Source organism: Vulpes lagopus, chromosome 9 (genome assembly GCF_018345385.1).
Source record: "Vulpes lagopus strain Blue_001 chromosome 9, ASM1834538v1, whole genome shotgun sequence".
NCBI classification, from domain to species: domain Eukaryota; kingdom Metazoa; phylum Chordata; class Mammalia; order Carnivora; family Canidae; genus Vulpes; species Vulpes lagopus.
The window spans coordinates 76,819,913-76,837,115 of record NC_054832.1 but is presented as its reverse complement, the minus strand read 5'-3'; the positions used below and the strand labels follow the sequence as shown (position 1 = coordinate 76,837,115).

General features: G+C 35.9%; 1 protein-coding gene across 1 annotated transcript in view; it reads right to left on the bottom strand.

The window, feature by feature from the left end:
* PXDNL (peroxidasin like) overlaps positions 1–17,203 on the bottom strand; it is a 166,006-nt gene that overhangs the window by 76,176 nt on the left and 72,627 nt on the right. The window contains 4 exon segments of the mRNA XM_041768612.1: positions 213–371; positions 2,702–2,818; positions 6,724–6,990; positions 10,825–10,994. Coding sequence (XP_041624546.1) covers positions 213–371; positions 2,702–2,818; positions 6,724–6,990; positions 10,825–10,994 — 713 coding nt within the window.

Below are 17,203 nucleotides of genomic sequence, written 5' to 3'. Positions count from 1 at the left end.
CAAAATGATATTTTTTGAAAGAAAACATTATATTAATAATTAACATTAATAGAAATATAATCCTCAAGTTTATAAAAAAAGACTGATTTAAAGGTTATCGAATTTGCAATTTCTTAGGTCCTATAAAATAAAAAATACCTAAGTAATAAAGTCCCCCCAGCACATGAAGAGGCACTCTTCAGGTGTGTAAACCCAATCACAGCACACATTACCTTTGGGTTTTACAGTCAGCTGGACAGACGCTTTTCTCACTCCCAATGGACTGACTGCCTGACATTCATATTGGCCTTGGTCATGATGTGCCACTTGGTCAATTCTCAAAGTGCCAGAGGAGAGAATTATATGTAGACCTTCCTGAGGGAGCTTCCCACCTGTAAAGAGGGAAAGAAAATACTCTGTATGGCATTGTTATGGCTCAGGAACTGACCGCTAGAACTGTGTTATCTTCTGGTGCTGGGTAAAGGCTGGGAACTCTCTGGAAATCCTCCATGCCACAATACTGTGACAGCTGCTCCTAATGCTATATTGACCAGCCCCCAGCAGAACTGGTCAGCCCCCTTAATGAATTCCTCCAACTTCATATTTGCCCCCTCAGTTTTATTTTCCACAGTTAGAGTCCAAATTTCAAAACTAACCTTATCCAACACTACCCTTGCTTATGGTGGCTTCTTTTTACTGTTAGAATAAGCTAAACTGCCTAAGGGAGCATGTGAGGTATTGCACAGGCTAACCGACCACACTTACTTATATAGCTTCATCACCCCATTTCTTTACTTAATAGAGTGCAAACAAGGCAAAATTTGGCTAGGAGAGGAATTGTTTTTGCATTTGTTCATTTTTTTAAATAACAGTTTTTATTCCTAGATTACCTCTCCAAATGATTACTAAATACGATTTTCAAATACCTTCATAACATTTATCATATGTATAAAATATTCAGAATATAAAAAATTATGGAATTACAACATTTAAGGTGCTGAGACAGCATCTTAAAAATGGTCATTTTTGTGACACTCAGGCTGCTGATCCTCACAGCCATACATACCCCCCCCAGGCAACCTTGCACTTGAACCCATCTGAGCTTATGCTGAGTTTTCACTCCTTGTGGCCATTAACAAGTTGATGGATTGTCATTCTCAACTATTTCAGTGACAATCTACGTCAAAGACAAATAGTTAACCTTTAATAACTATGTACACAAATGAAACAAATATTCTTCTAAATGTTTATAGTATAAATACATTCAAAACAATCCCCACAACCATTATTGTCATTCCTGGCATATAGATAAGGCAACTCTGGTAAAACCACAGTTAACTTACTTGCCCAAGGTCATACAACTAGTAAATGTCGGAGGGAGATGTGAATCTTGGATTTCTGGCTTCAAAGTTCATCTCCTACCCACTCTACTCTTATAAAGATGAGAGCAAAGATTTTAGCCAAAAGAAAATCATAAATGTTGATGTGTTTAGAATTTAACCTAGTTACCTGAATTAATATAAAAGTTAGCAATTCCAAGACCATAGAAATCTCAGAGGAGCTCTCATCGCATAGTGTGGACCTTATTCTCTTATACCCCAGGGATCACTGGAAAGTGCTGGCCCCTCGCATGCACCCTGCACCACACCACACTTAAAAGACAGCAGTTCTCTTGGCACCTGGGTGACTCAGTTGGTTAATCCAGCAACTCTTAGTTTTGGCTCAGGTCATGATCTCAAGAATCCTGAGATGGAGCCCAGCCTTTTAATGCTCCATGCTCAGCAGGAAGTCAGTTTGAAGATTCCCACCTTCTGTCTTCCCTCCACTCACACCCTCTAGCCTTCTCTTTCTCTCAAATAAATATATCTTTTAGGGGCGCCTGGGTGGCTCACTGAGCTCGTCATCTCCCTTTGGCTCAGGTCATGATCTTGGGGTGCTGGGGTCGAGCCCCACATTGGGCTTCCTGCTCAGTCTGCTTCTCTCTTTTCCTCTGTGCTGTATCATTCTCAAATAAATAAATAAATAAATACATCTTTAAAGCAAATAAATCTTTTTAAAAAAGCATTCCTCATTTTTTTTAAAAAAAAGATTTTATTTATTTGAGAGCAAGCACAGGTGGGCGGAGGGGCAGAGGGAGAGGGGAATGCTTCCCCCCACTGAGCAGGGAGCCTGATGCGGAGTTGATCTCAGGACCCTGAGACCATAACCTGAGCCAGCAGCAGATGCTTCACCGACAGAGGCCCCCAGGTGCCCCCCAAAAAAGCATCCAAGACAGCAGCTGTCTTTACCCACCTAACATGCTGGGGTCTTACTGATTTCACTGCAATTACAATTTTACTTTGTATTAAGAGAGAGTTCTGCCACTTTAAAAATCTTTAAAACCACTAACTATCCAATAATTTTATTTTAGAAATCAAGAAACTGAACAAACTGGTGGTTGCCAGAGAGAAGGTGGGTGGGGGGATGACTGAACTAAAAAAAAAAAAAACAAAATCAGGAAACTGAGTTGCAGACAGATTATCTGAGGAAGGCCACATATTCAAATGTTGAAACTTAACACATAACAGAAATTATGATGACATATTTAATTCAAAGATTATGTTTTGTGTGATGCTTTCATGTCCACAATATACCTATGATAATTAGTTTGAACTGTTTTTTATATCTCATAATAAAGAAGGTATTTATCTCTTCCCACAGTCACTGGTGGAAATGCTAATACCTGCTTTGGTCCAGGCGATTATTGGAGGTGGGTTGCCTTCAGCTTCACAGAGAAACTCTACAGTATGTTCTTCTAGCACCACTTGATCCTTGGGGATTACTGTGAATAGTGGAGGAGCTAAATAGAATGAAAAATTATATCAATATTAAAAATTACTCTATAAATTGTTCATAGTAAAGAAACAAGGAAATATGTTTAAATATGTTGCTTAATTAGAGACTGTTTCCAATTATTTACCCACAAGCTATTTAGAATGTGTAGGTGCTTGTGCCTGCTTGCAAGAAAAACAAAAAAATATATATCTGTTTTGCAAAGCAGAAAAGCGATAGTAAGAAGGAATTATTTCTAAACCTTATGGAATCTTCTTCAGAGTTTAAATAAAACTACAAATTTTATTTGAGCCATTAACAAAATTGTTGCCTCCAAACTTTCAGATACAGTATACAATTTGAAACAATTTGCTCCATTAATTTCAGGGAAAAAAATGCTTTCTATAACAAGTGATAAGATACCTTTTAAAAAGTCACATTTAAGTCAAAATTCCAAGAGTTCCAAACATTCAGATATTTTACAATTGAATTTGTTTAAATAGCAAATAGCTGCATATACAGTTATATAATCTATTCATGACTCTTTCATTAGAGTGAAAAACAAATCTATATGACCATTTAAGGGCATGGTAATCTCCAATAATTCCTAAGTGATGACATTTTCAAAACAACTTTCTGAGATAACCTGACCCCTTCTCCTTGCTGTTCGATCTTTGTACTAACCCTCTCTTTGCTTTTCTCACCATCTGGATTTATAATCATGATAAATCATGATAGGGATGCCTGAGTGGCTCAGTGGTTGGGCGCTGGCCTTTGGCTGGGGTTGTGATCTGGGATCCAGGATCAAGTCCCATATCGGGCTTCCTGTGAGGAGCCTGCTTCTCCCTCTGTCTATGTCTCTGCCTTTTCTCTGTGTCTCTCATGAATAAATAAATAAATCTTTAGAAAAAGATAGATCATGATAAAACAAATAATATTTGGCAAACTGTATTTGTTTCAGCTTTCATATTGTATGCAAGTAATAAAGACTTTTAAAAATCTTCAATTCTAAGTAAGGCACTAGGATAAACAATGGTAAAAGATAAATTTGGGATCTCTGGGTGGCTCAGCAGTTTGGCACCTGCCTTTGGCCCAGGGCGTGATCCTGGAGTCCCAGGATCAAGTCCCACATCAGGCTTCTGGCCTGGAGCCTGCTTCTCCCTTTGCCTGTGTCTCTGCCTCTCTCTCTCTCTCTCTCTCTCTCCCTCTATCATGAATAAATAAATAAAATCTTAAAAAAAAAAGAAAAATTATAAGGTCATGCAAATTCATGAAATCCCTCAGGAATGTCCGCAAGATATCTTAGATGTCTTAGAAAAGTCAAGGTGGAAAATAGGCCACAGATCAGCAGTCTCAGGTTCCATGTTGCACAGATGAAGAAATTCGGGCTGGGGAAGGTTGAGCTGAATAACTCTCAAAGACTCAGTGAGAATTTAGGCCACTCACGCGGCCTGATGTTTCTTTCCAGAATATTACACGAAATTTTTAAATTGCTAAAATGACCTGAAATGGCCAAAAATATTTCTATGTTAAAAAATGGATTCATAACACAGTAGAAGAGCAAAAGGTAGTAATTACAGCAAGTCATTTAGTCAAGGCACAAATGCTGGGAAATCTGACTTTAACTTTTTAATAATAACTAAAACTCACAACTATCCAAGTCCGGCATTGTTATATTTCATAGGTTCTCATAGAAAATGATATTTTTAATTCAAGACTACCAATCTTACCAAAAAAATAGGAAATATGTAAAAGTAAATGATCATTTTACATTTTTTCCTAACAGTAAAATGACCTGTTTGCTAGCTCAGTGAAGAAATTTTGATCTAATGGAGAGAAAACCCAGAAGAGCTAAATATCACAAAAGCAGGAGGAATTCAACAGGAATAATAAGCTGACATTTCTGGACCTTCTACTTACAATGGTGGCCATCGTGTCACCTCTGATACTAAAGTCCCATGTGCTTAGATGAAGTGTTCTGGTGGATTTTACAAAACCATGATGCCTCATACAAAAAAGCATTTTTATTTACATCATTGGTAACTATGGCCCTTTCATCTAAGTGCCCCATCCTGTGATTCACACCTTTTGTTGAAACTGTTTCTTTTCCATTTTATCATTTGTTCAGCCGGTCTAGGAAGGAAGATAATTTGTGGGCAATTGTGTTCTTGGCTTAAATGGACATTAAAGGAACTAAAGAAAATTGATAGGACATCTGTTAAGATGACAGAAAAAGGGTACATCTTAAAATATTTAGTCTATGCACTAAGTAAATAAAAGAAGCCTCTTTTGTAAGTGTATTGAATGATTAATGGACCATTTCAAGACCAATTAAAAATCTCGACATACAGACCTACAAGTAATCCAACTACACGGTCACAAGGGACAAAAGATAAGCAGATGGCAATTTCAGTGGAAACTGCCTGGTAAAAAGAAATCGTTAGCATATTGTGGTATGAGAAATGAACAGCACCATCAATGTCAGAGTTTGGTTAGGCATGAACTGATGCAGATGAAGAAAACAGAAATGCAAACTAAACACAAGAAGCCAAGACACAAAAGTCTAGAACGGCATGAAATAAAGGAACCTGTCAGAGTGTACATTTGTGATTGGGCCTTATGCTTCTTAATGCCAGACATTAAATATAAAATAATGCAAGCAAAAAAGGCCTCAAATACTATTTCTTTGCAAGCATTTCTCAACCCTGACACAAAGAAAGTGTAAAAGTAAGGTTTGGGTCCCTTAAAAGTAATTTCCCCCAGGTGTTACCAAATCTTCAAGAAAAAATTTCATTTCTACACCTTTTTAGAGTATAGAAAATGTTTTTCATGGTATTAACATTTCTAGGGGAAACTCAAGTTTTTCCTCAGACGTATGAATGGAAACAGGGAATTATTGATCTATTTCTATTAAAGAGTTGGTGTTAAGCAAAAGCAATTCAGAAAACATTTATTGAATGTTGAAAACCCAGGATGGATAAAGTACTGCGACTTCCAGGAGGCCAATTCCACTGCTTTCCAGAAGTTCACATTCACAGCCCCAAAGTCGCCCCAAATCCATGTTTCTAACCTGTTTTTGTTCTATTTCCAAGGGTATGTTTTTTTTTTTTTTGCTAGATAACATACAAATATGTTAAGTAAAATAATATAACTTCTTAAGTAAATTATAATGTTCATGGCTCCAGGAAGCTCTTAAAATCTATCACTGCAAAATATTGTACTCTTGTCAGCTGATGAAAAATGGCTTGGGATGCAACAGGACTTTTGGCATTGCTCCAATAAGACTTACATTGCGTGTTTACTACACCTCTGAGCCCACGAGGAGTGTTGAGTGCTGTGCAAGAACACATGCACACATACCTGAACCCACACTCACAACCACCACAACAGAAAGGGAGGGACAGCCCAGTTAAGAATAACTGCATAGCAGAAAAGCACGAGTTCTTTACAACAGGATTACAGGCCCATGCATGTAATTAGTTGTGGTGTTCAGAATAATTTTATTACTGCTTTTGTTAGGCAGCCCAGGCCCATAAGAGCCATCAGCATGTCCCCAAGCTATGTCAGTAGACAGCTTGGTAAGTGACTATGAACATAGGGCGCAGCATTTTCACTTTCATATCTGAAGTGTCTCTCCTACGTCTGTAAAGTATATGGAAGCACAAATATCTTTTGACAGTTTGCCGCCAAATGATTTCATCTCTTTGTTACTCATGGTTGATTATAGCATTTGGATAAAGCCTGAAGTGAAAAAAAAAAATCAAGTTTTAATGTGAAGCAGATTAGTTTTGAAATTTCTATTATGTAAAAAAAAAAATGGCAAATACAAAAATCTCTTCGCTAATTTACATGTCTTTACTATTTTTATGTTGAAAAATAATTTTCTAAGGGTGGCAGCATGAACATTTCAATCATGACCTCCTGCTCCCATACCTTGTACAATTATGTTTGCTGTAGCTTGAACAGTGCCTTGATTATTGTTGGCATGACAGGTAAATTGACCGTGATCCTGCAGGGTGACATTTTTCAAGTATAGTCCTCCAGAAGTAGCCAGGTGCCTGGATCCATCCAAGGCCTCACCACTGCCCCGAGTCCAAGTAACATGGGGGTGTGGGTGGCCTGTGGCCATACATTCCAAAGTTGTGCTGGTGCCAATTAAAACTTCTGTGTCCTGGGGCTGGATTATAAAACTAGGCTTGGCTAAACTAAAGAGAAAAACAAACAAAATGCAACCAGTAGCAGTTAAGAAAGTTTATTATTATTTTTTTTTACATTGTGGTTTTTAAGTATTTGTTAATTTCAAAATGTCTTTATACTAAAATGTGATGCACATACATTAAATTCTCAAATAATAAAATCTAAAACATCGGGATCTTAAATTTAGATTTGACAATAAACATGTAATTTTTTTTAACAGACTGCTTCCCTTGAAGCCACGATATATCACAGACACTGCTAGTCCCCACCTATTTTTTTTTTTTTTTTAATTTTGGGAGCTAACTGTTCAAATGTTCCCATTGAAAAATATCCCCTTCTCAGGTTCCCTTGCAGTTGAGTGTGTCATGGGACACCATTCTGCCAATGGCATGAAGGCACCTGTCACTGGAAAAGAACAGTCCCACTAGTCATTGCTCTTCTTCCTGTTTGCTACTTGGCTTTTGGGCATGAGTTTGCGTTACAAGAGCTGACTTGGGACCATGAGGTGAAAGTTATGAAGGGGAGAAAAAGGTCTAAAAGAGAAGGACTGAGGAATAGAAAGATATCATTAGATATTAGAGCTTTGGGCTAAGGTGGGTGCTCTGTCCAGATTACTGAACTGCTTGTGGCATATGAACAAATTGTGCCTGGGCACACACAGGCACATACACATGCACACACACACACAGTTTTTAAGCCATTTATCATCAAATTTTCTGTCATTTTCAGGCAAATATAATACAAACTGACCCATTAAGTTTCCTTGTAAATACAAAATTTAGACTTCCATATTAGGTGTTCCAATCATTGATTCATATAAGTATCATCTTTCTTGGAAATCTCCAACAGAAATTAAAGACTTTCTAGGGTGTTAAAAATGTCTAATTATTGAGTTTAATTTGGGGGGCTCCTTAATTTCTAAGATGAATATACCATTAAGAGTAGAAACAAATTTATTTAATCTGATTCAACAATCAAGATTTATATTTTTAGTTGTATTTCTTTATTCATGAGAGACACACAGAGAGAGGCAGAGACATAGGCAGAGGGATAAGCAGGTTCTCTGTGGGGAACCCGATGTGGAACTCGATCCCAGGACCCCAGAATCACAACCTGAGCCAAAGGCAGATGCTCAACCACTGAGCCACCCAGGTGCCCAACAATCAAGATTTAACTTAATTTTAACAATACTGAATGCCTCAAGCTTGATAAAATGTTAAATGCTAAAAAGATATAAAGATGCACAAGATACTCCTTTCCTCCTAAGCTTATGTTTTAGCTATGAGGACAGAAGACATACCACATAGTCTGAAGAACTACAATATACCTTGGAAATCATTATATTACAGGAAGGTGTAAAGTGCTAGAAAAAAATGGAAAGAACTATTATAATAATTGAGGTACAAAAGGCAGTGGAAGTTAATCAATGGCAGTGGAAATGAAAAGGAAGATAATTGAAACATCTTGGAACCAAGTATCTAGACACTTGATGAAGACAAGATCACAGTAAAAGGCTGAATCTGAAATTTTAGGAAGATATTAATAATATTAATAATATCAGTAGTGATGGCAAACACAAGATGAAGTGCAGGTGAATGTGCTTGACAGACATAAAAAAATTACACATGAAAACGAGGAAGAAGGCAGTAGTGAGATCAATCCAAATCTCAGAGAAGCCTCTGGAAAGTTAAAGCAGTAAAATCTATGAAATATACATTAATTATTCAAGTTAAATATTTGGGAATTGCTTTAAAACTCAAGGAGCGCTCAACAGAAGAGGAAGCAATGTGATTAGGGCAGGCCTACTGGATGAAGACCAGGTGGGGAGGGTGTGAGGAAGGCACAGTTGAAGCCGACTGAAGACCTTGGGAAAGGAGGAGAGGACCTTAGGAAAGGATCAGGAGAAAGTGATGCTCCCAAGTCAATGTAGGCGTATTCCTGCATGCAGTGTCCAGCTTGACCCAGGGGGCAAAGTGAATAATGCTGTAAAAGGAGCTAGTGGGTTTGCCAATCAGAAGTTGCTGAAGAACTCTGTAAGGAATTCCCATATTCAGTCAAGTGCATTATTTCTGCTGGAGTAACTTTTAGTTCAGGGCTGTCTTCTCTGTTCCCTCTGTCACTGCCCTATCCAATGTCACTACTCTCCTCTGCATTATCACTACAGGCCGTTGACCTCCTCACCTTACTCTGTCCTCCTGCTTGTCCTCTAAACTGCTGCCTGAGAGATCTTTGTAAAAGAAAAAATCTCATTTTGATCACACTTAGAGTACAGTCATGAATGATTCAACTTAGAGCTCACCAAATCTCATGTAATTCCCAATGGCCCTTCATCTGCATCCTCCAGGCAGCCAGAACTTCTGTCTTGAGTGTGCCCTGCTCTGTCTACCTTTACTGCCTTTCCACTCTGATAAGGTTCCAATCCTATTTATCTGGCTTTTTTGTACTTCTTGCTTTCAGCTTAGATGTCACTGGTCATGGAAAATCCTTTCTTGAATGAACACAGATCTCCAAGTCTGATCTAAGTGCTCCTCCTCTGTCAAAGTTACGTTGGAGCTGGCTCTAGAGAGTCAGTTATCAGATTTTTGGAATTTTTCAAGCTGGTTGTTAAGCATAGCCATTGCTAAAAATTAAATTACATGAACTTACAATTAAATAAATCTCATTAATATCAAAGATAAATTCTGACATTTACCACTTCTAATTAGTTTGCATTTTACTATTATCCAGGGTCTTGAGATCATTAGCATCTATTGTATCTCCCTGGTGGAAATTCTATGCAATGGTGTGCTACAACACAACTTTTCTTAACTCCAAATTCAGTGATGGCATGTCAGTCGTTAACAAATACTGTGGATTAGGGTTTTGCTTTCATGCCCCAGAGACGGTTTTTAAACATTTACCAGCAGGGCTCCTGGGTGGCTCCTGGGTGGCATCCAACTCTTGATTTTGGCTCAGTTATGATCAGACCCCATGGTGACTTGATCTATACTTGGGGGGGGGGAGTTTACTTGAGAATTCTCTCACTCCCTCTTCCTCTGTCCATTCCACCCACCTCCTGTGCACACACACACATACTCTCTCTAATAAATATTTCTTAAAAAATAAAAATAAATATTTACCAGCACACAATTATCCTTTATGCTTCTATCCCCTTTCCTTACCCATCATAAAATTTATCATTTTATTGAATTATGGCTATCACCTAATAGATTATAGACCTGGTAAGGTGAGACATATTTCTCTATTTCTCACTATTTCCATCACCTTCCTGAAAATGATATTACTAAAAGTTTGTCACAGCTACTGTGTCTGGTTTATATAAACCACTGAAATTATGCTAAATAAAGCAAAGCTCCTGGTAGGTTAAAGGAGCACAAGTTATTAACTATATAATCTTCAACAGTTAGCTCAGTGGGCATTCAATAAATATTAGTGAGTGAATTGATTATGAATGAATAATTCAATGATTTGCTAAAAAGGATGATAGTCCTGCCTAGGTATCACTGATTCCATTTGAGGATGGAATCCATTTGAGGATGCTGGATCATGTTCTGAAGAAGCTGGATGAGTAATCAAAAGGAGGATAGCAGTCTTGGGACAGCACCTATTGTGATTAGAAAAGAATAGAACTAAGGCAGGAAATTAAACTAAAATTCAAGAGAAGAAAACCTCAAGTTTCTGTAAAAGATTAGGAAGTGATAGACAACAGCAATTGTTTTACTTTTAAGCATTCCAAAGAAGCAATATAAAGTCATTTTCTAGTGCAAATAACTGATGGAGAACTAATGCATTTACATTAAGTTCAATCAGTAAAATTTAAAAAAAAAAAAGTTGTACCTGGAGGACTGGAGTATCTAAGCATAGCATTCTGTGTCTTAACTTCCCCAGCTGAGTTTCTGGCCATACACTGATATTCACCTTGGTCTGACTCTCGAGTGTTTCGAATCATGAGTGTCCCATCATCAAACAAATTAAGTCGATGATCATCTTTCAAATCCAATGAGTGGCTGGAAACACACATTTTACATACACATTATTTAATCCCAGTCCTATTTAAAACACTTAGCAAGACTGAAAATATAGGACCTTAAAAATATCTTCCATGTATATTGACTTGATTTTTAAAATTGTCTTCATAATTCAGATCATTTTAATTTATATATTTTTAAAGATTTTATTTATTTGTTCATAGAGAGAGGCAGAGACATAGATAGAGGGAGAAGCAGGCTCCCTGCTGGGAGTCCAATGTGGGACTCGATTCCAGCACCCCAGGATTACGCTGTAAACCAAAGGGAGACACTCAAACACTGAGCCACCCAGGTGTCCCCAGATAATTTTAATTTAAATCTTAGTTGTCCCTTCCTATTTCTGAGGTTGTAGCCTACACACAGGTTTCAAGTCAAGACATGATAGAAAGGAAAGAGGTTTAAGTGTCCTGCTTTCCAGGACAGCGTGAATGTAGACACTGAAGCCATTGTCTCCAGTGTGACAGACACTTCAGCACATTGTTTTATCTCTGAATTCCTATTAAAAAAAAAGAGAGAGAGAAATCATCAAATGGTGATATGTGAGTTTTGTATCTCTTCTCTGTGAGTCATTCATTATGCATTTATATTTTGTTAAAGAGTAGGAAAATATTTCAAGTCAAGGCAACATAACTCAAAGCCTAAGGATAATTACACAACGTGGCATTAAGTAAGCAAAAACCATTTACCCAGTTGCTGGATATTAGGCTCTTTTACCTGAACTGGACCATTTTGGAAATACTAGGAAAATGTTGTTATCAATTTTTTTTTTTTTTTTGCTGTTATCAATTTAAATGGAAAAGCACAGTAGTGAAGACTATCATCCAGAAGATTCAGATACTGGTGATTTTTGGGGTGATTTATCTTTAGCAATAAATGCAAAGCTATTGACACATAAACATATGTCCGAAGTTTCTACAGAATGTTTTTGTCTCACCAGGGTACTTTTTCCCCTTTAAAAATACTGAATAATCATGTGTGAGAAGGAATATAGATGTATGCTTACTACTATGAATGTATTCAAAATAAAAAAAAAATCCCCCAACACATATTCATCACTTAATAAGCATTTATGAAACACTAACTATATGTCACCCACCAATAACACCCTTTATAGAGGAAAAAGTCCATTGAGAGGGTTTCATTTCTCTCTTTTTTAATTTGTTTGTTTTACAAAGCTAATGGCTTCCAAGTAAACATCTGTCTACTAATTTAAAAATGTGTCAACACTGAAGAATAATAACTCCTCTTATTTTCATATATGTAAAAACTAAAGCATGTTAAAGAGATGGAGAAACCATCCCCTTATTCAGCAATTTTCATCACAAAGGATAAAGAAGCACACAAGGGCTATATTCCACATTCTAAAAGAATGTTTCATTCTTTCAGAGTGGAGCGATCTGTTCTTTTTCACCCACTAAAAATGTCAATTTTAAGAACAACCAATTACTCAATGAGAACTTCAAGTTACTATTTTTGAAGAGATTAGCTTCAGGAAAAACAATATTGTTTTTCAATGGCCAGCAATGCAAGGCATAAGAAACTAGATGCTGGATATTCCCATGACTATAAACTGCAACAACTACTCAATGTCAGTAACACACAATGAACATCAGAAAACATTTTTTTTTAAAACTGTACAAATTCAAAAGTCTTATTTAGTATTAAACTAATTATTTTAAACACAATTCTAAAATCATCTAACCTTGAACCCAATTAAACCTACTTTCAAAGGAATATGCCAGCGATAATGGAATTTCACCTTTTCCAAAGATGATTTAGTTTCCTTAAAATTTGTTCTAGCAACTTCTGAGCTGGTAATAGTGTCATAGAGATTTGAATAGTGATTTGAATAGTGTCATGCTCAGAAAGCATAGAAGCTCTGCACCTCTTCCCACATACCTTGCCCTATGCATCTCTTCCATCTGGCTGTCCCTGAGTTATGTCCTTTTATAATAAACTACAATTTAACCCTTCCCAACTCCTTGGAATGATATGATAGACACACTCCCTTCCTTCATGGAGGTAGAGTCTCGTCAAAGGACAGACTAGTAACAACATCTCAGCCTCCATGTGATGCCGAATTCTTGCAAAAGAAAAAGGAGGGAGAAGAGAGAGGAAGAGGAGATAAATAGTTGTGTACATATATTACACACAGAGAAATAAAGCAAACATGGCAAAAAATTTGTTCTAAAATATCAAAGGTTGGGACGCCTGGGTTGGCTCAGCAGTTGAGCGTCTGCCTTCAGCTCAGGGCATGATCCCGGAGTTCCAGATCGAGTCCCACTTGGGCTCCCTGCATGGAGCCTGCTTCTACCTCTGCCTGTGTCTCTGCCTCTCTCTCTCTCTCTCTGTCTTTCACGAATAAATACAATTTTTAAAAAGTAAATAAATAAAATAAAATATAAAAAGTTACCAAATGTGTACATGAGATCTATCTTCTGGTTAGACAATGCAATGGAATTCACCAATTTTCACTCTAAATGATTTAAATCTAACAGCAGCAAAACACACCATAAATTTAAAATACACCATTTCCTTTCCTAGTTATTTCCTTCTTTTTCCTATCTTCTTCACTATGCTGATAAAAGTTGTCTGCTCATGAATCATGATGTTCCTTCAAAAATTCAAAGCAAGTCTTCATGATTCAATATACGTATTGCATTGTCAATTTGATGCAAACCAATAGTAATCATATGTAAAAACACAAAGGTTTTCTTAAGTTGAATTTACCTGTTTTTCTTTCCTTGGAAATATGCCAATAAACACATTTGATTATTAAAGGCAATTCATTGCAGCAAACACTTCTTAAGGGTTTTCTAAGAACTAGGCCCTATGGCTAGATACCAGAAATATAAAGATGAATAAGTTATCATCTCTGCCCACATTTTTAAAATATCTTCCACATAAGAAAGCATATAGTGAGGGATGCCTGAGTGGCTCAGTGGTTGAGTGCCTGCCTTTGGCTCAGGACATGATACCAGGGTCCTGGGATCAAGTCCTGCATCAGGCTCCCCACAGGGAGCCTGCTTCTACCTCTGCCTATGTCTCTGCCTGTCTCTGTGTGTGTAAATGACTAAAATCTTAAAAAGAGAGAGAGAGAGAGAGAAGGCATATAGTGAAAAACTATAGGTTAGGATATAATTGCAAAACTTGCTTATAATCTACTGTAAATATTTTACTAATATTTGCCACAGTTTCCATTTTTTTTTAATGGCCAAAATTCCCACAGTCTAGAACCTCAACATTAAGAAAGGCATGAATGGTTTATAGTCATGTGATTATCTTGCTCGATATCCAGCGGCACTCAAAGATTATAAATTAAAAGCCGAAGTCATTAGCCTTCCAGTCGTTTTGCAATCTTTTCCTATTACACTCATACGTAAAATCCTTATTCTAACAAATATGATCTATTCTTTTTCCTAAATCCAATCATGATTCCCGTCCTGTACTTTTCTCATTCTTTTTCCAGCTGGTATGCTTTTCCTCCTTTTTGAATCCAATCAATCATTTATTAAAAAATTATTTTGATTGTTATTTCTAGGTACTGGTATTCACTTTACTTTCCTTCTGATAAGCCTAAAGAATCTGCAAACATTGACAAATGGTTGATATCTAATTTTATTAAATTATGGTCAAAAAAAGGGGTCTTTTTGAAGTTGGTTCTTTGCTATGAGTTGAGATTTTTCTTTCTTTATATGTCATCAATTTTGATAAATATTCCATAGTTACTTGAAACCATAGCAGAGTGTAGCTTTTCACGTAGCAGACATATATATTACATATAAAATCAGTCTTCCTATGTTGTTCCTATTAATTTTTGTTCTTATTCTAAGAAAAGAGTACTAAAATTTCTCCCCATAATTGACTTTATGCCAATTAATCCTGGTAATCCTCTTAATTTTGTTTTATTTTTTGGGTAGCTGTTTTGTTAGGTATACAAAGGTTTATGAACTCATATCCAGGTGAATTGTTGTTTTATCTATGATCTAATGATATGCAATTATACTTTTCTCAAATTTATTTTGGTTGATATTAATCTTGATATAGACCTTTATTTTGATTAGTCCAACTTTGCTATTATCTGTTTACCATCTAGTTTTTACCTCCCAGTATCATAATGTTTTAGATAAATGTAAGTAGCACATAGCTGAAATTTTTAATCCAATCATAAGGTCTTTAAAAAGGCTATTTAAGTCTGTACATTTATTATTTTTATTAATGTATTTAAGCTTATTTCTTATGAGAAATGTTGTTCATTTTCTCTGACCTTTGCCTTTCCTTTACCTTAATTCTACCTCTCCTTTCCTTTTGTTGGTTGGTCTAGTTTTCTTTAATCCCTCTTTCTCTTCTCTTAGTATGAAAGTTGTATTCTCTTCCTGTTTCTTAGTATTTTACCATAATTTTTAACAAGTCTTGTTGACTTCTCAAAATCTCAAAAAAGTCATTATCGTTCTACACTTCAAAGCTGAGACATGGAAAATGATTTAATTATGTCCTCTCTCCATACAATATTTTTGTTAGTATCACCTAACTTCTCTCTTACTTCTTCTCTTACTTCTCTCTTACAGTTGGTCAATACTTTAATAATCTGTTTATTCTTATTTATCAACATATTTAAAAATACTTTGTTTTCACTTTTGTTTCTTGCATATCATATCTTCCTTATTTGTATTACTTTTGGCAAATATTCCTAAGTAAGGCTCAACTCTTTGAAAATGTCTTTAATATGCTTGTCAGATAATTTAGCTGACTAAGATTGAAGGAAACTAGATATTTTTTTTCCCTTTAATAAGCTAAATATATGCCATTACCTTCTAGTGTGTAAAGTTAATTGTCCTTGTAAATTCTATGCATTTGAGGGTAATCTGAAAATTATCTTGGAATGAAAGATTTTATCTCTTCCAATTTTCTGATCATAATGCACCAAGTATAGATTTCTTTTTTAAGCTCTGGTTGGAAATCAGTACAATTCTTAATCTGAAATTTCATGATTTTTTTTTTAATTTTTGGAAGAGTTCTCATAATTACTTCTCTCTCTCTCTCTCTCTCTCTCTCTCTCTCTTTTTCCTTATTACTTCTCTAAACATTCTCTCCAGCTCACTATTTTTAACTTTTCTTCCTGGAATTCCCAGTGGATATGTCCTGGACCTGTGGATTATCATTTCCATGCTTCTTAACCATCCTGACAGCTAATTGATTTCAATGAACATACCTTCTAATTCTCTAATTCTACCATTGCTTGTGTCTAATCAGTTCTTAACCCACTGCTCTATGGACTCTAAAGTCAGGATAGAGGTTATTTCCAGGGGAGGAAATCAGGATAGTGTTAAGGAAAGAACACCTAGCTAGCTTTTAATGAATTGGTAGTATTATTTTCTTAGCCTAGTTTAGTTAAATAGATGTGTGTTTCAAATTATGTGCTGTACCATACGTTTCATGTACTTTCAGTACATATATGATCTTTTTATTAAAAAATACTTGATAATCAGTAAGCTAAGATTTGTTAATATTAAGCATTTCTTTGCATAAATTCTTCCCTTTCATCTCTATTTTTTCCATATGAAAATGTTAATACTATAACAGAAATTTCTACCTATAATTCACCTTTCCTTCATTTTATTCCTTCTTTTTCAATTTATTTGTTTCCTTTAAATGAATCTTAACTTCTTTAGTCACCATATTTAAAACCCTTATGTCATACATTCCATCAGGCAATATGATTTTTTATTTATCCCTTTCTGAATACTAGTCAGTACCTTTATCACCCTGAACACATAATGTCTGAATTCAAACTGTTAGGAAGGCAGAGCAAGCAGTTTGAAGACATTACAAGCAGTAATTTCTATTTCTCAAGTACCCTTGAACAATCTCCAGATGGAAATAAATTGAAGTCTTCTATCAATTGAAGTCTTTCTCCTGGGCCAGATTCCAGATTTAATAGTATTCATAATTGCCTTCTTTCCAAGCTATTTTTAACCTGTACTTATTAGTTTTTTACTAGAATTAAAAACACATTTTACAGACATGTCTGGGTTTCTTACTATAATTACAAATATAAATTATATACAAAAAGACACAAACTATATCAGAATATTTTATCAAGAAAAGCATAAACATTTAATTATACACATGACAGAAAACAATCAGTGATATTTTGTTCAAGCATGGAAGAGACACATGCAAACCAT